Source organism: Sminthopsis crassicaudata, chromosome 6, assembly GCF_048593235.1.
Source record: "Sminthopsis crassicaudata isolate SCR6 chromosome 6, ASM4859323v1, whole genome shotgun sequence".
NCBI classification, from domain to species: domain Eukaryota; kingdom Metazoa; phylum Chordata; class Mammalia; order Dasyuromorphia; family Dasyuridae; genus Sminthopsis; species Sminthopsis crassicaudata.
Window position 1 is genome coordinate 237442052 of NC_133622.1, and position 22031 is coordinate 237464082.

At 34.3% G+C, this 22031-nt stretch overlaps 1 protein-coding gene across 1 annotated transcript; it reads right to left on the minus strand.

Moving 5' to 3' along the window:
• Window positions 1-17768: 17768 nt before the first annotated feature.
• Window positions 17769-18665, minus strand: LOC141547384 (vomeronasal type-1 receptor 1-like). Its single transcript, XM_074275828.1, has one exon. The coding sequence runs from the start codon at window positions 18663-18665 to the stop codon at window positions 17769-17771; it is 897 nt and encodes a 298-aa protein (XP_074131929.1).
• Window positions 18666-22031: the final 3366 nt, after the last annotated feature.

The window sequence follows — 22031 nt, forward strand, 5'->3', positions numbered from 1 at the left end:
TGTACCTGATTTAAAGATATATTATAAAGCAACAGTCACCAAAACCATTTGGTATTGGCTAAGAAATAGACTAGTTGATCAGTGGCATAGGTTAGGTTCACAGGACAAGATAGTGAATAAAAATAGCAATCTAATCTTTGACAAACACAAAGATCCCAAATTTGGGGATAAGAATTCATTATTTGACAAAAACTGTTGGGAAAACTGGAAATTAGTATGGCAGAAACTAGGCATGGACCCACATTTAACACCACATACTAAGATTAGATCAAAATGGGTCCAAGATTTAGGCATAAAGAACGAAATCATAAATAAATTGGAGGAACATGGGATGGTTTACCTCTCAGACTTGTGGAGGAGGAAGGAGTTTGTGTCCAAGGGAGAACTAGAGACCATTATTGATCACAAAATAGAACATTTTGAATACACCAAATTAAAAAGTTTCTGCACAAACAAAACTAATGCAAACAAGATTAGAAGGGAAGTAACAAATTGGGAAAACATTTTTACAGTTCAAGGTTCTGATAAAGGCCTCATCTCCAAAATATACAGAGAATTGACTTTAATTTATAAGAAATCAAGCCATTCTCCAATTGATAAATGGTCAAAGGATATGAACAGACAATTTTCAGATGATGAAATTAAAACTATTTCCACTCATATGAAAGAGTGTTCCAAATCACTATTGATCAGAGAAATGCAAATTAAGACAACTCTGAGGTATCATTACACACCTGTCAGATTGGCTAAGATGACAGGAACAAATAATGATGAATGTTGGAGGGGCTGTGGGAAAACTGGGACACTGATGCATTGTTGGTGGAGTTGTGAAAGAATCCAACCATTCTGGAGAGCAATCTGGAATTATGCGCAAAAAGTTATCAAAATGTGCATACCCTTTGACCCAGCCATACTACTACTGGGCTTATACCCCAAGGAACTACTAGAGAAGGGAAAGGGTCCTGTATGTGCCAAAATGTTTGTGGCAGCCCTTTTCATAGTGGCTAGAAGCTGGAAGATGAATGGATGTCCATCAATTGGAGAATGGTTGGGCAAACTATGGTATATGAATGTTATGGAATATTATTGTTCTATAAGAAATGACAAACAAGAGAAATACAGAGAGGCTTGGAGAGACTTACATCAACTGATGCTGAGTGAAACGAGCAGAACAAGAAGATCATTATACACTTCAACAATGATACTGTACGAGGATGTATGCTGATGGAAGTGGATTTCTTCAACATAGAGAAGAACTAATCCAATTCCAATTGATTAATGATGGACAGAACCAGCTACATCCAGAAAAGGAACACTGGGAAATGAGTGTAAACTGTTATTTTTACCTTCTGAATCCAATTATTCTTGTGCAACAAAAAATTCGGTTCTACACACATATATTGTATCTAGAATATACTGTAATATATTTAACATATATAAGACTGCTTGCCATCTGGGGTAGGGGGTTGGGGGAGGAAGGGAAAAAATCTGAATAGAAGTAAGTGCAAGGGATAATGTTGTAAAAAATTACCCATGCATATGTACTGTCGAAAAATGTTATAATTATAAAATAAAATAAAAAATTAAAAAAAAAAAAAAAAGAAAAAAGGAAAAAAAAAAAAAGAATCATGAACAGCAAGAAGGAGAATAAGAATCTCAACCCTTGCTGTCTAACTCTGAAGTCTTTTTTCCAGCTTAATTTGATGCTGCTTAGATAATATTGTTGTTCCTGAAGGGAACACTTCTTCAGCATCATATAGAGAGCATTATTTTTAATGTAAGAAGGAACTAAATCACATGTATTATTAAACTCAACCAGTATTGGGCACCATGCAGAAGTAGGGAAAAATCCTTTGGGATCACCTTATTTAGGTAGCAGAAACGAGGATGCAAAGAACTCTGTTGGCACATCAGTGCTGATTTCTGAAATGGCAGACTCTGCATCTGAGAACAGGGACAGGAGAGCCCGTATTCTCAATAAGTGGTATTTGCATCATTTTATTTTGTCCCATTTTTTCAATAGAGAGAAACATTTAGGAAAGGTAATGGATCAGGACAGGGAAAAGGTGAGAACAGGAGCCAGGGGTCTTTATTGTCATAGTGCTTTCCCAATCCAGTGAGAAATTGCTGATTCTCAACATGCCAGGTTAAGTCATTAGACAGGAGGCAATTCCTGTGCTCATTAACAGATCTAGGCTTATATGCCAAACATGCTATTTCTCAAGACAGTGACAGACTAAGTAAAACTATCTCCTTCCCATCTTCTTCCAATGTAACCAATACCTGCCATATAGGTGCTTACAGATACTTTTTGGACAAAATATTTCAGCATCAGAATTTCTTGTCTATTAATTTCATACCGATCTATAACTTTGACTCAGTTAAGGTTAATGGTTCTTAAACAATTGTCACAACCCCATTCGGGGTCTGGTTACTGAATGTGGGTGTCATGAAATTATGAATTGCTATCAGTAACTGTTGGATTTTATACTTAATTTTTATATCTCCATATATGAATTAGCATTAAAATTTCTCAGGAAAGGCTAAAAGTGGGAAACGTTTAAGAAGCCCTGCCTGAAGTGAAGCCCAGAGCAGGAAGAGTTGAGAAATATTCAGGAGGAACTGGAGCAGATTCAATTCCAGTTGTAGATGGCATTTGATGCCTTATTTCTTTTCCTTGTGATGGGACATGTTATTTTTTGGATTACTGCATAAAGATACAGGAATATTAGTTTGATTTTCCTTGAATCATTCAGTGTTTTACACTTTTCCTTATAACTGTGTCCTGGCTTGGCCAGCTTTTTTCAGATCTTAGCCAAAGTCTTATCTTTTTGAAGATGTTTCTGCTTGTTAGCCATTATCTAAACATTTTCTCTTTTATGTATATATTATGCCTTCTTCAATATCCTTCTCTCTCTCTGTGTCTCTGTTTCTTTCTCTCTGCCTCTCTCACTCTCTGTCTCTTGCCTGCGTTTGCAGTTTTTTGCATGTTGGGGATCCCCATAGTCTTTGAACTTCTTGAAGCAGGCAGTGCTTTTGCCTTTCTTTTCCTCCTCTCACTCACCATTGGGACAGGATCATTGCTACTTTGCTTTTTGAGTGGCTGACTTTCATTTAGCTCATTCACTAAGATCTTATACAAGGCTCTAAGCAGCTAATTATTGATTCTTTCCTGTTATAGACATCTCTATCTCAGGTACTAAGGCACAGTCACTTACCAGGTAAGTCTCTGTCAATACAGCAGAAAGTAGAACAGCAGCAATCTGTGTTGAAGCAGGAAAATATGTCTGTATGACTGTGTGGGTCATATATATGGGATGGTCAGGGATGCAGTTATTATGCTGGATGTGTCTGAGCTCATCTCCCCATTAGGGCTGCAATTATCATGTCATCTGCAGAGAAATGGTACTATTTGCCTGGGTTAACTGGGACCCATTTATCAGAAAATGAAATTTTATCCCAAGTGTTTTCATTATCTAGAGTGTTGATTTCTTAAAGTCTCTAGTGTAGCATCCATGAGCGAAGCAATGAAGATCTGTCAAGTGACTTGCAGGAAGATGCAATAAAAACATGTGAGCCAGAGCATTGTGCACCTAGTTCATGTTCAGCTTTGGTTATAGATGAGCCTCTCTTGTATAATTGACACCATTGGGTCTGTCTTTGAGGACTGTACCAATAAACTCCCTATTTTGTATTCTGACAAAGTGAAAAGAAATTAAAAGTCTAGTGCAACCCCAGAAAAAATGAGGGCTAATTCCACATTAGGAACTGATGATCACCTCTGGTCATGGTTACCTCAGCTTCTAACACTTACAGAAAAGGAGGATCAATGCTTGGAATAAAACTCTTGCAATATCCCGTGGTTTGCTTTGTTGGGAACATCACACTTCTTTTCCCAACTTCTTTCCCTATGTAAGCAGACTTGAACTTCTACATATTTTCCCCCTCTTGTCTGTTCTTATTGGGAAAGAAGTTTGGAAAAGAAGTGTGATGTTCTTACCCACCTCCTCAATTCACAGGGGATTTCATGAGTTTTGTTCCAAGTGTTGTTGCTCCTTTTCTGTAGGGGAGAGAAGAACTAACTTCTTAATTCTAGAATTTCTTTAATTACCAATGGCTATTTTTCTTCCCCACCTCACCACATAATGAGCCTGACCTGCATTTTGGAATGATAAATAAGTACTTGTCTTCCATGGACAAGAACAGTGACATTCCTTGCTGATCTAAGTTTCTCATATGTTATTTCTCCTTGCCTCATATTCCTCCTCAATCAAATGTATTAAGCCGTAATATGCACCAGACATTGGGTTCATACATTGTGATAACAAACGAAAAGAAAAGGACAATTCCTATTCACAAATATTTTCCATTTTTTTGGTAATGTATGAGAGTATATATATATATATATAAATATATATATATACAAATATATATATATACTTATATATATATATTTACATTTGTGTGTATATATGTATATATAAAACAATTACAAAATAATTTTCTGTTTTTTTTTAATTTTTTATTTTAAACACGTTGCTTCATGAAAGATGTTGGAAAGAAAAATTAGACCAATATGGAAGAAAACCATGAAAAAGACAAAAAACAAAACAAAACAAAATTAAAAAAAAAAACAGAAAAAATAATTGAACAATAGTTTGTGCTGATTTACATTCATGTTTCTTATTTCTTTTTCTGGGTTCAGATGGCATTTTCTCATATTCTGAATTGCTTTGAATCATTGAACTACTGAGAACACCCAAGTTTTTCATAGTGGATCTTTGCACATTCTTGGGGAATATATACACACAAATGTAAATATATATATATAAGATCTAATATGTAAATTATCCCTTGTTCTCCTATTTTTTTTTAAGGTATCATGCTTTATAATGTAATCACGTATCCATTTTGACCTAATTTTGGTGTGAAGTATGCAGTTGTAGGTGTATGCTGAGTTCCTGACATATTATTTTCCAGTTTTCCCAGCAATTTTTGTCAAATAGTGAGTTCTCATTATAAAAGCTGGAGCTTGGGAGTTTATTAAACATTAGATTGCTATAAGCTTTTATTATTGTGTTGTGTTTATATAATCTCTACGTTTTATCCAGCACTGTATTTCTTAGCTAGTACCAAAACATTTTGATGGTGTTGCTGTATGACATGATTTTAGGTTTGGTTCTGCTAAGCTACCATCCTTCATATATTTTTTTTTCATTAATTCCCTTAATATACTTGACTTTTTGTTCTTCCAGATGAACTTTGTTAATGTTTTTTTTTCCTATTTGAAAAAAATGTTTTGGCAGTTTAATGGATATTGCAATGAACAAATAAATTGATTTAGGTACATTTGTCATTTGTATCATATGAGCTCAGCTTATCAATGAGCTATTTATATTTTTCCATTTTTTTTGGTTATGAATTTACTTGTATGAAAAGTTTTCTAATTATGTTCACATAGTTCTTAGCTTGTGTTGACAGATAGACACCCACCTATCTTATTTTGTCAATATTAATTTCAAATGGAAATTCTCTTCTATCTCTAGTTGGTAGTCTTTGTCAATAATATATAGAAAATTCTGATAAAGGCCTCATCTCCAAAATATACAGATAATTGACTTTACTTTATAAGAAATCAAGCCATTGTCCAATTGATAAATGGTCAAAGGATATGAACAGAAATTTTTCAGATGATGAAATTAAAACTATTTCTACTCATATGAAAGAGTGTTCCAAATCACTATTGATCAGAGAAATGCAAATTAAGACAACTCTGAGATATCATTACACACCTGTCAGATTTGCTAAGATGACAGGAACAAATAACGATGAATGTTGGAGGGGCTGTGGGAAAACTGGGATACTGATGCATTGTTGGTGGAGTTGTGAAATAATCCAACCATTCTGGAGAGCAATCTGGAATTATGCCCAAAAAGTTATCAAACTGTGCATACCCTTTGACCCAGCAGTGCTACGCCTGGGCTTATATCCCAAGGAAATACTAAAGAATGGCAAGGGACATGTATGTGCCAAAATGTTTGTGGCAGCCCTTTTCATAGTGGCTTTAAGCTGGAAGATGAATGGATGTCCATCAATTGGAGAATGGTTGGGTAAATCATGGTATATGAATGTTATGGAATTTTGTTCTATAAGAAATGACCAACAGGAGAAATACAGAGAGCCTTGGAGAGACTTACATCAACTGATGCTAAGTGAAACGAGCAGAACCAGAAGATCATTATACACTTCAACAATGATACTGTACGAGGATGTATTCTGATGGAAGTGGATATCTTCAACATAGAGAAGAGCTAATCCAATTCCTATTGATTAATGATGGACAGAATCAGCTACATCCAGAAAAGGAACACTGGGAAATGAGTGTAAACTGTTATTTTTACCTTCTGAATCCAATTCTTCCTGTGCAACAAGAAATTTGGTTCTACACACATATATTTTTTCTAGAATATACTGTAATATATTTAACATGTATAAGACTGCCTGCCATCTGGGGGAGGGGGTTGGGGGGGCAAGGGAAAAAATCTGAACAGAAGTAAGTGCAAGGGATAATGTTATAAAAAATTACCCATGCATATGTACTGTCAAAAAAGTTATAATTATAAAATAAAATAAAGATTAAATTTAAAAAAATACAAAAAAAATATATAGAAAAGCTGATAATTTGTGCATTTATTTTATATCCTGCAACTCTGCTTAAGCTGTGCATTGTTTCCTTTATTTTTTTGGATGCTATTATAGGATTTCAAACCAGAAGTTTACGTATTTTGTTTATTCATTAAAAATATAATCAATTCTTAGTTTCATTTATTAGTTCTATAGTTTGCTTAGTTTCATTTTTATTAATTTAGCCTTGTCATTTCAGAATTTCTAATTTGGTATTTAATTGGGTGTTTTTAATTTGTCCTTTTTATAGAGTATTTAGTTGCATATCCCATTCTTTGATCTCTTTATGTTTTATTCAGGTAATAATTATCAATATAAAATTTCCTCTAAAAATTGCTTTGGCAAATTAAGACAACTCTGAGGTACCATTACACACCTGTCAGATTGGCTAGAATAACAGGGAAAGATAATAAGCAATGTTGGAGATGTGGGAAAACAGGGACACTGATACATTACTGTTGGAATTGTGAATACATCCAGCCATTTTGGAAAGCGATTTGGAACTATGCTCAAAAAGTTAGCCAACTGTGCATACCCTTTGACCCAACAGTGTTACTATTGGGCCTATATCCCAAAGAGTCGGGAGAAGGGAAAGGGACCTGTTAGTGCAAGAATGTTTGTGTCATCCTTCTTTTTAGTGGCCAGTAACTGGAAACTGAGTGAGTGCCCATCAGTTGGAGAATGGCTGAATAAATTGTGGTATATGAATATTATGGAATATTATTGTTCCGTAAGAAATGACCAACAGGATGATTTCAGAAAGACCTGGAGAGACTTACAGGAACTGATGCTGAGTGAAATGAGCAAGACCAGGACATCGTTGTATACTTCAACAATACTATGTGATGATCAATTCTGATGGATGTTGCCATCTTCAACAGTGAGATGAACGAAATCAGTTCCCATAGAGCAGTAATGAACTGAACCAGCTACACCCAGCGGAAGAATTCTGGGAGATGACTATGAACTACTACATAACATTTCCAATCCCTCTATTTTTATCCACTGGCATTTTTGATTTCCTTTACAGGCTAATGGCACAAAATTTCAAAGTCCAATTCTTTTTGTATAGCAAAATAATTGTTTGGACAAGTATACATATATTGTATTTAATTTATACTTTAACATATTTAACATGTATTGGTCAACCTACTATCTGGGGGGAGGAGGGGCAAATTAGAACAAAAGGCTTGACAATTGTCAGTGTTTAAAATTACACATGTATATATCTGATAAATAAAACTATTAATAAAAATTTAAAAAAATAAAATAAAAAATTGCTTTGGCTGCATGCCATATTTTTTTGGTATGTTGTCTCATTATTGTCATTGTTTTGGATGAAATTTAGGATTCTTTTTGTGATTTGTTTTGTAACCCATCATAATTTAGAATTAAATTATTTAATTTCCAATTGGTTTTTAGTCTACCTTTCTCTTCCCCTTTATTGAATATAATTTTTATTGTATTGTGGTCTGAAAAGCAAACATTTTCTATTTCTTCTTTTTGAGGTTTATATGTCCTAGTACACGGGGCATCATGGACCTAAGATATGGTCCATTTTTTGTAGGTGCCATATAGTGCCAAGAAAAAACTTTAATTCCTTTTATGACTCTATTCAATTTTCTCTTTAGGTCAATCCTATCTAGATCTTCTAGCACCCTATTAATGTGCCTGGTTTCTTTCTTCTTGTTTATTTTGTGGTTAGATTTGTATGATTCTGAGAGGGGAAGTTTGAGGTTTCCCAGAAATATAATTTTATTGTCTATTTCTCTATGTAATATCTTCTCTAGATATCTGAATGCTTTACAACTTTGTGCATATACATTTAATATAATTAATTCTTCATTTTTTTCATGAATCCTATATCAAGATGTACTTTCCTTTCTTATCATTTTTAGTTATTTCTATTTTTATTTTTTCTTTATCTGAGATCAGAGTTCTAGTGTTCTTTTTTTTATTTCCATTGAAGTACAATAATAAATTATATTTCTTCCTTTTACCTTTACTCTGTATCTCTCTGTCAAATGGATTTCTTCCAATGTGTTTTTTGTAAACTTGTTCTAGCATTCTCTTTTTTAATCCACTCTAGTGTGTCTTCAGTTTTGTATGAATGTTAATCCCATTCACATTCACAGTTGTGATTACTGGCTCTGTATTTCCCTTCATCCTATTTTTTCCTGTCTATATAGCGTTTTTCTTTCTTTTGACCCTGTCCTTAGTAGCATTTTTTGAACCATCACATCCATCCCTTTTTTCCTATCACCCCCCAATTTGTGTGTGTGTGTTTTATCTAATCCCACCTTTTATTTTTTTCTTCTATTACTCTCCTTTTCTCCTTTTTTTTTTTTTTTTTTTTTTTACTATTGCTTCTACCTTTTTTTCAATGAAATCTCCTTTTCTTCCTTCTTTCTCCTCCTTCTTTATAGGGTTAGATAAATTTCTATATCCAAGTGAATGTTTAAGTTATTCCCTCTTAGAACCAAAAGTGATGAGATCAAGTTTCAGACAATGCTCATCCTTTCCTTCTTTTCCATTGATTGTAATAAGTCTTTTGTGCTTCCTCATGTGATCAAATTTGTCCCATTACACCTCCCCTGTCCTCTTTTAGTACAGACTTTTTCCATCATTTAATATCTTTCTTTGATGTCACATCAGAGTCCATTCAGAACTATACCTTCTGTCCATGTGAGGTCCCCCACTGTATGCTTTAGGAATAGATACAGATCTCAAGAGTTATAGATCCCATTTTCTGACCTAGGGATGTGAATAGTTTAACATTTAAATTATTAACATATATGTGTGTGTGTGTGTGTGTGTGTGTGTGTGTATGTGTGTATGTGTGTGTGTATTTGTGTGGTTGTGTGCTTAGAGCTTAACTATTTCCCAAAAGCTCAGAAATAATTGTGGAATTGGAGATATGGAAAGATATGTCAAATATGTATTAACTCACTTTTTAATTTTCAATTTACTAAATAAATGTAGAGATAGTTTTCTTTTTTTCTCTTTTTTAATGTTTTTATTTATATAGCTTTTTATTTACAAAATTTATGCATGAGTAATTTTTTTTCATCATTGACATTTACCAGAAACCTTTTGTTTCAATTTTTCCCTCCTTCCTACTACCCTTTCCCCCAGATGGCAAGTGGACCCATACATGTTAAATATGTTATTTTTTTCTATTTTTATTTTCTTTTATAATTATAACTTTTTTTTGACAGTACATATGCATGGGTAATTTTTTTACAACATTATCCCTTGCACTTACTTCTATTCAGATTTTTTCCCTTCCTCCCCCCAACCCCCTCCCCCAGATGGCAAGCAGTCTTATATATGTTAAATATATTACAGTATATTCTAGATACAATATATGTGTGTAGAACCGAATTTTTTGTTGCACAGGAAGAATTGGATTCAGAAGGTAAAAATAACAGTTTACACTCATTTCCCAGTGTACATTTTCTGGATGTAGCTGATTTTGTCCATCATTAATCAATTGGAATTGGATTAGCTCTTCTCTATGTTGAAAAAATCCACTTCCATCAGCATACATCCTCATACAGTATCATTGTTGAAGTGTATAATGATCCCCTAGTTCTGCTCGTTTCACTTAGCATCAGTTGATGTAAGTCTCTCTAAGCATCTCTGTATTCCTCCTGTTGGTCATTTCTTAGAGAACAATAATATTCCATAACATTCATATACCATAATTTACCCAACCATTCTCCAATTGATGGACATCCATTCATTTTCCAGTTTCTAGCCACTATGAAAAGGGCTGCCACAAACATTTTGGCAATACAGGTCCCTTGCCATTCTTTAGTATTTCCTTGGGATATAAGCCCAGGAGTAGCACTGCTGGGTCAAAGGGTATACATATTTTAATAACTTTTGGGGCATAATTCCAGATTGCTCTCCAGAATGGTTGGATTCTTTCACAACTCCACCAACAATGCATCAGGGTCCCAGTTTTCCCACAGACCCTCCAACATTCATCATTATTTGTTCCTGTCATCTTAGCCAATCTGACAGGTGTGTAATGATACCTCAGAGTTGTCTTAATTTGCATTTCTCTGATCAATAGTGATTTGGAACACTCTTTCATATGAGTGGAAATAGTTTTAATTTCATCATCTGAAAATTGTCTGTTCATATCCTTTGACCATTTATCAATTGGAGAATGGCTTGATTTCTTATAAATTAAAGTCAATTCTCTGTATATTTTGGAGATGAGGCCTTTATCAGAACCTTGAACTGTAAAAATGTTTTCCCAATTTGTTACTTCCCTTCTAATCTTGTTTGCATTCGTTTTGTTTGTGCAGAAACTTTTTAATTTGGTGTAATCAAAATTTTCTATCTTGTGATCAATAATGGTCTCTAGTTCTCCCTTGGACCAAACTCCTTCCTCCTCCACAAGTCTGAGAGGTAAACCATCCCATGTTCCTCCAATTTATTTATGATTTCGTTCTTTATGCCTAAATCTTGGACCCATTTTGATCTAATCTTAGTATGTGGTGTTAAATGTGGGTCCATGCCTAGTTTCTGCCATACTAATTTCCAGTTTTCCCAACAGTTTTTGTCAAATAATGAATTCTTATCCCCAAATTTGGGATCTTTGTGTTTGTCAAAGATTAGATTGCTATTTTTATTCACTATCTTGCCCTGTGAACCTAACCTATGCCACTGATCAGCTAGTCTATTTCTTAGCCAATACCAAATGGTTTTGGTGACTGTTGCTTTATAATATAGCTTTAAATCAGGTACACTTAGACCACCTTCCTCTGACTGTTTTTTAATTAGTTCCCTTGCAATTCTTGACATTTTATTCTACCATATGAATTTTGTTGTTATTTTTTCTAGGTCATTAAAATAGTTTCTTGGGAATCTGATTGGTATAGCACTAAATAAATAGATTAGTTTGGGGAGTATTGTCATCTTTATTATATTCGCTCGGCCTATCCAAAAACACTGAATGTCTTTCCAATTATTTAAATATGACTTTATTTTTGTGGCAAGTGTTTTGTAATTTTGCTCATATAATTCCTGACTCTCCTTTGGTAGATATATTCCCAAATATTTGATACTATCGACTGTTATTTTGAATGGAATTTCTCTTTGTATCTCTTGCTGTTGGATTGTGTTGGTAATTTATAAAAATCCTGAGGATTTATGTGGATTTATTTTGTATCCTGCAACTTTGCTAAAATTCTGAATTATTTCTAATAGGTTTTTAGCAGAGTCTTTGCGGTTCTCTAAGTATACCATCATGTCATCTGCGAAAAGTGATAAAAAAGTGATGAAAAAGTGATAATTTGATTTCTTCATTTCCTACTCTAATTCCTTGAATCTCTTTCTCGTCTCTTATTGCCGAGGCTAGAGTTTCTAGTACTATATTGAATAATAATGGTGATAGTGATTGAATAATAGTGGTGAGAGTGAAACAAGTTTGCCCACTATCACCATGTTAAATATGTTAAAGTATACTTTAAATACAATATATGTATACATGTCCATATGCTTATTTTTCTGTACAAGAAGAATCAAACTTTGAAATAATGTATAATTAACCTGTGAAGGAAATCAAAAACTCAAGCGGACAAAAAGAGAGGGATTGGAAATGCTATATAGTGGTTCACACTCATTTCCCAGAGTTTTGTTCCTGGGTATACCTAGTTCTGTTCATTATTGATTTGGTTCATCTCATTGTTGAAGATGGCCACGTCCATCAGAACTGATCATCATATAGTATTGTTGTTAAAGTCTATAATGATGTCCTGGTCCTGCACATTTATATATTTAGATAACTTAGTTGGATATATAAATTTATTCCCTCTTAAAATTAAAAGTGATGAGATCAAGCCTCAGACAATGCTCATCCCCTTCTTTTCCATTGGTTCAGATAGGTCTTTTGACCCTCTTAATGTGATCTAATTTGTCCCATTACACCTCCCATGTCCTCTTTTAGTACAGACCTTTTCTAATATCTTTCTTTGATGTTGTCACACCAGAATACATTCAGAATTATACCTTCTGTACCTGTGATATCCACCATTGTCTGTTCTAGGAATAAATACAGTTCTCAAGATTTATAGATATTATTTTCTTACCTAGGGATGTAAATAGTTTAAACTTTAAATTATTGATTTATATATATATATATGCATATATAAATTATGTGTATGTATGTTTGTGTGTCTGTGTGTTGTTAGTACTTATCATTCCCCTAAAGCTCAGAAATCATTCTGGAACTGGAGATGTGGAGAGATACACCAAATACGTACTAACAATTTTTATTTTCATTTTCAATATTCCAAATACATGTAGACATAGTTTTTAACATTCATTTTTAGAAGATTTGGAGTTCCAATTTTTTTCTCATTTCCCCCTTCCCAAGAGAGCAAATAATTTTTACAGGTTTGTATATGTATAATCATTTTAAAGATATTTCCATGGGAAAGGAAATCAGAACAAAAGAGAAAAACTATGAGAAACAAAACAAAAGAAAAACATTAAAATAGGATACTTCAATCCTTATTCAGTCTTCATAGTTCTTTTTCTGCAGATGGAATTTTCCATCCAAAATTTTTTTTGCAATCGTCTTGGATTATTCTATTGCTGAGAAGAGACAGTTCCATCACAGTTCTTCATCACTCAGTGTTTCTTTTGCTGTGTTCAAAGTTTTCAGGATTCTGTGGGTTTTATTAAGCATCATTTCCTCTAAATCTTTTCAAGCTTTTCTGAAATCATCCTAATCACCATTTCTTATAAAATAATAGCTTTCCATTACCTTCATCTATCATCATTTATTCAGCCATTCCCAAATTGATGGGTACCACATGTTGTGTTTCTGTCCTCTCTTTTTACATCTCTTTCCTTTTTTATTATAGCCTTCTGTTTTCAAAATATATGCATGGATAATTTTCAACATTCACATGTACAAAACCTTGTGTTCAAATATTTTCCCTCTTTCCCCTCTCTCCTGAGTTGGCAAGTGATCCAATATATGTTAAAAATGGACAATTTTTCTACACATATTTCCACAAATATGAAAGAAAAATCAGATCCAAAAAGAAAAAAAAATTATAGCTCATTTTCTTAAATGGGGTTGAATATCTTCAGCTATTTAAAAACCTTAATCAGAATGAGAGTTTGGCTGGTACTCAGTACATGTGAAATAAAACACTTTTCTGCAACTTCCAGGGAGAGATCCTTGAAGAATCGACTACACACAGGATGGCTTCTTTCACTTTGGCAAAAATCATGATTACTCAAATCACTATTGATCAGAGAAATGCAAATTAAGACAACTCTGAGATATCATTACACACCTGTCAGATTGGCTAAGATGACAGGAACAAATAATGATGAATGTTGGAGGGGCTGTGGGAAAATTGGGACACTGATGCATTGTTGGTGGAGCAGTGAAAGAATCCAACCATTCTGGAGAGCAATCTGGAATTATGCCCAAAAAGTTATCAAAATGTGTATACCTTTTGACCCAGCAGTGCTACTCTTGGACTTATATCCCAAGGAAATACTAAAGAAGGGAAAGGGACCTGTGTTTGCCAAAATGTTTGTGGCAGCCCTTTTCATAGTGGCTAGAAACTGGAAAATGAATGGCTGTCCATCAATTGGAGAATGGTTGGGTAAATTATGGCATAAGAATGTTATGGATTATTGTTCTGTAAGAAATGACCCACAGGAGGAATACAGAGATGCTTAGAGAGACTTACATCAACTGATGCTAAGTGAAACGAGCAGAACTAGGGGATCATTATACACTTCAACAATGATACTGTACGAGGATATATGCTGATGGAAGTGGATTTCTTCAACATAGAGAATAGCTAATCCAATTCCAATTGATCAATGATGGACAGAATCAGATACACCCAGAAAAGGAACACTGAGAAATGAATGTAAACTGTGAGCATTGTTATTTTTTTTTTATTTTGTTTCTCTTCCCAGTTTATTTTTATCTTGTAAACACAATCCTTCCTTTGCAACAACAACAACAAGAAAATTCGGTTCTGCACATATATATTGTACCTAGGATATACTATAAGATATTTAATATGTATGGGAATGCCTAAAAATTAATTAAAAAATCATGATTACTTCCGATTGCCATTTTGATCACATGGCTTTGCCCAATATTTAGGTTGGGTATCTTTCTTTAGACAAGTGAACATCTCTGAACTGGGCATGCTAAGCAATTTTTTCTGAGATGTTAAGAATTCTTACAACCTTCATACACTATTGCATGGCCATCTTTTCTTCACCTGTGAAAATACACAACCTTTGAAGACATAGCAACATTGAGTTTTGGGAACATATCACTTTGTTCAAGAACTATGCTTACAAAGGGAAGAGACGTTTGTGATTTCTGATTATCTCAGCAGTATGTATACATTTATTCTCTGCTTCTTAGAACTGTGAATTTGACCTCCATTACTCCTCCTCCATGTCTTCATCCATCCTTTTCCCCAAGTTTGCTTTCTGTATTTTCATGTGCTCATGAAAAGGACTGGATGAAATTGAGATACCATGATGTCTGAGTTTAATGCAAAATTTTAATCTGTTATCTCAGCTATTCCCTTCAAAATTAAAAGGCAAATATTTCATGCTTTCTGAATCCACTTACTCTTTCATTCTCACCAGTGCCTCTGACAAATCTTTAAGAATTTTCTGAAATGTTTCAAACAAGCAAATTCTCCTATCTTCCTAGTCAATCAAGGATCTTGGTGCTTTATAAATAGAGGCCATTTGTGGAGAGTGTCTTTTCCCTACCTCCTCTAATCCAATCTGATTTTATTCATACTTGGTCCATCATATTCTCTCTCTTCACTCCAGTTCTCTTTTAAAATTTTATTTATTTGAAAGTTAAATTCTAAATAAAAAAGAAAAATACAGAAAAATCAATACATTTTTATGGGCATAGAAGAATATAAGAGAAGATTCAGAATATGAAACAATAAGTTTCATTTTGAAGGAAATATGTAACAAATACTTTATGCTATGTTCAGATTTATTCATTTTTCCTTTGCTTCCTTGTAAGTTTTCTTTGTTCTCTGCTGTGCACCTTTTGAATTGCTCTATTTTCCGTTCCTTTTTTGCCCTGCCTTCAGAAGACTTCAATGAAATGTAGACATGTTTATATATACATCTGCTACATACATACACACATATATAGATATCTATAATCATCACATATATAAGATATACATTCATATACATCAATATGAGGCAGTTCTATGCTTGTTTGTTCTCTCTTTTTAAAAGGTGGATCATATCATCCTTCATAAGTACAAGTCTTTGCATATTTTCCTAAATCTAACAATTCATCATCATTTCCTACATCACAGCTATGTCCCAAAACATACTAATATAGTTATTTTAAATACTCTAAAGCAACATTGAGCCATCATTTAGTGTAGTTCTCTGATTTTTCTTTTTCATAAATCTATTTTTGCTTTAACTTTGAGATCAATGATCATTTACCCTTGTTTTTTCCTAATAAATTGTACTCTTAATCATTATTTTTGCGTTTGTTCCTCTCCCAATTCCTCTTCTTTTACCTTCTATCTTGATTTGTTATGTGTTATCTTATCCCACTCACCTTTTCCCACGGTCTTAATCCAATTTCTATTAATCTACACACCTATCTATACTATTTCAATCAGTGTTACTATATTCCCTCTCCTCCAGAAATTCATAAAAAAAAATTATGCCTTTTAGATACAAACACACACTCCTATACACACACAAGCACACAGAGACACACATGATGTATTCTGTCTTTAACCTATTCCTGCAGGGAATACCTTATCTATTTACTCAGTAACATTTCTTTTAGCACCTCCTTCATATGAGATAAGTACTTTTAAAAAAAAACCTCTTTCCTAAATTGCTTTTTAGAAACACATCATATGTAAACCTCTCTTCAAGCTTAACTCCTTTCTAAGAAGACATGTGTATGATTGCCTATATGAATGTATGTATATATAGGTATACACATAATATGTTCATATGTATGTACATAGACCTGTATGCATATATATATGCGTGTAGCCAATATAGGGAAATTGCTTTGATTACCTATATATTTCTTATAATTGGTCTTGTTATTCTTAGTTCTAAGTTCAAGTATGAATGGATTGAAATGGGTGCATGGCAACCTAGACTGTGGCCAGTTGAAACAAAGAAAATTTTTTCTAAGTTCAAAAGTGGTACTAAATATATATAGAGAGGTACACATCCATATAAATAGATCCCTATATTCATAGACATAAATGCATTTGTAGACATTTCTGTAATGCCATTCTAAGCTTGTTTGTCCTGTCTCTCTGAACATGATTAACATCATCCTTTGTAAATTCAACACTTTCCATATTTTTCTAAATCCACCAAGACATTATTTTGCTACAACTTAGCCTTATATTATCCAGCTATTTTAAGCAAGCTAAATAAATATCGGTCAATATAGTTGACCTATAGCACAATTTTTCTCTTTAGAATAAAACTGTTTTAGCTTTATTTGTGACTGAAATTAATCCTCACTTTTTGGTAATAAATTGTGCGGATCATTATTATGTTTGTTTGCAGCTCTTATTTTCTTTCACTGCTGACTCTTCTGCGTTATTATTACCAGCTATTTTGCCTTGGTACTACTTTAACAATCTTCCCTCCAAGGTTCACTCCCTTTTTTTTTCTCTTACTCCTACTCTGTTCCTCTTCTTTATCCAATTTGCATAGTCTACACATCTTATACCAATCCCATCTATGCCCTCCATCGTATTCCTTGCTCTTCTTATTTCTTTATAAATTTAAATAATTTTTATACTCTTTTGGATATATTTTGAAAATATATTCAATCTGCTCTAGTTGTCCAGAGGGCACAATTCTGCTCCCAGTCTTGAATGTTTTTTTCATGCTCTACATTTGTTCTTAACTACTCAAGTTTGTGCAAGAAATCAGAAGAACTTGGAAATTTTTGAACTACTATGCCATCATCCCAGAATCCTCTGTACATATTCTATATGGATAGGCATTACATAATAATGGAGATTCAGTAACTTTTCAAATGCTTAACAAGCACAAGAATTGGGGACCTGCTTATTAATGCTGACCAGTATAAATGGGCTAACTGTTGGATAACAAAGAGCGAGTAGCGCTGAGGTATGTGTCATCCACACATTTATGGATTTAAAATACAACATACAGATTATACAAATGGGACTGAATGTATTAAACAAAACAAAGGTGGCCACTAGGAGCAGGATAGCTTTGGTTGCCCTCATTTCAGGGGATATTTTTGTGGAGGTGCTCTTACTATGTATGTGATTAAGATTTCTCCTGTGTCTATATAGGATTAAGACCATATGGACACTAGAAGCAGTCATGAGACCTGCAAAGAAAGCATCATGGACAAATGTTATAATTTGAAATTTTATATGATTATTATTATACACGTCTAGAGCTCTATACCCAGTCCTGCATCCATCTTTACTGACTGTACTGTTCTTTGGAATATCATGGCGTAGAAATATATCCATATGGAATATCAGATGGAAGATCCAGCATAGAACAATGCATCTAATGATGGTCTTTGGTGCTTTAATTTTCAGCTGTGCCCACATGGATTTGTTGGGACTAATAGTAATGGCCTGGAAGACATTCGAGAGGCAGGTGCTGTTTAAGGAGAGACCCCGGCTTAGCCTCTGCATATATGTAATGATTTTAATCCCAGTCCTGTCCAGGACACATTTTACCTTCCAAAGCCTTGTTATGGTAGGTATTCCCCCAAAGAGAAGTACCATGGCATTGGAAAAGGCTAACTGGATGATAATTACATTTTTGGGTCTTACTGTATGAGCAGTCAGGAAAGTAAAGCTGTTTAGGATGAGGAGAGTTAAGTTCCCCAGGAATCCAATTCCGGTTAGTTGTAGGTAGGCTATCCCCAGAATGTCATCCAAGGTCAGCATTCTTTACCTCATGAAGGTGACTTGCTGCCAAACTCAAGGCGACCTAAAGGTAAAAATATGAAAATATGCTTGTGAAATGCTGTGATTTTCCCAAAAAAATTCCATGATTTCCAGTATGAATATGCAGAATGAATTATTTCCAGAGAACTAAGATTTACCCAAAGAATCATGAACAGCAAGAAGGAGAATAAGAATCTCAACCCTTGCTGTCTAACTCTGAAGTCTTTTTTCCAGCTTATTTTGATGCTCCTTAGATAATATTGTTGTTCCTGAAGGGAACACTTCTTCAGCATCATATAGAGAGCATTGTTTTTAATGTAAGAAGGAACTAAATCACATGTATTATTAAACTCAAACAGGATCGGGGACCATGCGGAAGTAGGGAAAAATCCTTTGGGATCACCTTATTTAGGTGGCAGAAACCAGGATTGAAAGAACTCTGTTTGCACATCAGTGCTGATTTCTGAAATGGCAGACTCTGCATCCGAGAACAGGGACAGGAGAGCCCGTATTCTCAATAAGTGGTATTTGCATCATTTTATTTTGTCCCATTTTTTCAATATAGAGAAACATTTAGGAAAGGTAATGGATCAGGACAGGGAAAAGGTATGAACAGGAGCCAGAGGTCTTTATTGTCATAGTGATTTCCCAATCCAGGGAGAAATTGCTGATTCTCAACATGCCAGGTTAAGTCATTAGACAGGAGGCAATTCCTGTGCTCATTAACAGATCTAGGTTTATATGCCAAACATGCTATTCCTCAAGACAGTGATAGACTAAGTAAAAGTATCCCCTTCCCATCTTCTTCCAATGTAACCAATACCTGCCATATATGTGCTTACAGATACTTTTTGGACAACATATTTCAGCATCAGAATTTCTTGTCTATTAATTTCATACCGATCTATACCTTTGACTCAGTTAAGGTTAATGGTTCTTAAACAATTGTCACAACCCCATTCGGGGCCTGGTTACTGAATGTGGTTGTCATGAAATTATGAATTGCTATCAGTAACTGTTGGATTTTATACTTAATTTTTATATCTCCATATATGAATTAGCATTAAAATTTCTCAGGTGAAAGGCTAAAAGTGGGAAACGTTTAAGAAGCCCTGCCTGAAGTGAAGCCCAGAGCAGGAAGAGTTGAGAAATATTCAGGAGGAACTGGAGCAGATTCAATGCCAGTTCTAGATGGCATTTGATGCCTTATTCCTTTTCCTTGTGATGGGACATGTTATTTTTTGGATTACTGCATAAAGATACAGGAATATTAGTTTGATTTTCCTTGAATCATTCAGTCTTTTACAATTTTCCTTATAACTGTGTCCTGGCTTGCCCAGCTTTTTTCAGATCTTAGCCAAAGTCTTATCTTTTTGAAGATGTTTCTGCTTGTTAGCCATTATCTAAACATTTTCTCTTTTATGTATATATTATGCCTTCTTCAATATCCTTACTTCTCTCTATTTTCTGTTTCTTTCTGCCTCTCTCACTATGTGTCTCTTGCCTGCTTTTGCAGTTTTTTGCATGTTGGGGATCCCCGTAGTCTTTGAACTTCTTGAAGCAGGCAGTGCTTTTGCCTTTCTTTACCTCCTCTCACTCTCCATTGGGACGGGACCATTGCTACTTTGCTTTTTGAGTGGCTGACTTTCACTTAGCTCATTCACTAAGATCTTATGCAAGGCTCTAAGCATCTAATCATTGATTCTTTCCTGTTAAAGAGATCTCTGTCTCAAGTACTAAGGAACAATCACTTACCAGGTCGGTCTCTGTCATTACAGCAGAAAGCGAAACAGCAGCAATCTGTGTTGAAGCAGGAAAACATGTCTGTATGACTGTGTGGATCATATATATGGGATGGTCAGGGATGCAGTTATTATGCTGGATGTGTCTGAGCTCATCTCCCCATTAGGGCTGCAATTATCATGTCATCTGCAGAGAAATGGTACTATTTGTCTGGGTTAACTGGGACCCATTTATTAGAAAATGAAATTTTATCCCAAGTGTTTACATTATCTAGAGTGTTGATTTCTTAAAGTCTCTAGTGTAGCATCCATGAGCGAAGCAATGAAGATCTGTCAAGTGACTTGCAGAAAGATGCAATGAAAAAAAGTGAGCCAGAGCATTATGCACCTAGTTCATGTTCAGCTTTGGTTATAGATTAGCCTCTCTTGTATAATTGATACCATTGGGTCTGTCTTTGAGGACTGTCCCAATAAACTCCCTATTTTGTATTCTGACAAAGTGAAAAGAAATTAAAAGTCTAGTGTAACCCCAGAAAAAATAAGGGCTAATTCCACATTAGGAACTGATGATCACCTCTGGTCATGGTTACCTCAGCTTCTAACACTTACAGAAAAGGAGGATCAAAGCTTGGAATAAAACTCATGCAATATCCTGTGGTTTGCTTTTTGGGGCCAGAACATCATACTTCTTTTCCCAACTTCTTTCCCTATATAAGCAGACTTGAACTTCCATATATTTTCCCCCTCTTGTCTGCTCTTATTGGGAAAGAAGTTTGGAAAAGAAGTGTGATGTTCTTACCTACCTCCTCAATCCACAGGGGATTTCATGAGTTTTGTTCCAAGTGTTGTTGCTCCTTTTCTGTATAGGATAGAAGAACTAACTTCTTAATTGTACAATTTCTTTAATTACCAATGGCTACTTTTCTTCCCTACCTCACCACGTAATGAGCCTGACCTTCATTTTGGAATGATAAATAAGTACTTGTCTTCCATGGACAAGAACAGTGACATTCCTTGCTGATCTAAGTTTCTCATATGTTATTTCCCCTTGCCTCATATTCCTCCTCAATCAAATGTATTAAGCTGGAGATTTGGAGAGATACACCAAATATGTACTAACAATTTTTTTTTCATTTTCAATTTTCCAAATACATGTAGAGATAGTTTTTAACATTCAATTTTAGAAGATTTGGAGTTCCAATTTTTTTCTCCTTTCCCCATTCCCAAGAGAGCAAATAATTTTTTACAGGTTTGTATATGTATAATCATTTTAAAGGTATTTCCATGGGAAATAAAATCAGAACAAAAGAGAAAAACTATGAGAAACAAAACAAAAGAAAAACATTAAAATAGGATACTTCAATCCTTATTCAGTCTTCATAGTTCTTTTTCTGCAGATGGAATTTTCCATCCAAAATTTTTTTTGCAATCGTCTTGGATTATTCTATTGCTGAGAAGAGCCAGTTCCATCACAGTTCTTCATCACTCAGTGTTTCTTTTGCTGTGTTCAAAGTTTTCAGGATTCTGCGGGTTTTATTAAGCATCATTTCATCTAAATCTTTTCAAGCTTTTCTGAAATCATCCTAATCATCATTTCTTATAAAATAATAGCTTTCCATTACCT

Excerpts from the sequence above, each read along its gene's own strand:
- LOC141547384 (XM_074275828.1), bottom strand. The coding sequence starts at position 18,665 with ATGCTGACCTTGGATGACATTCTGGGGATAGCCTACCTACAACTAACC.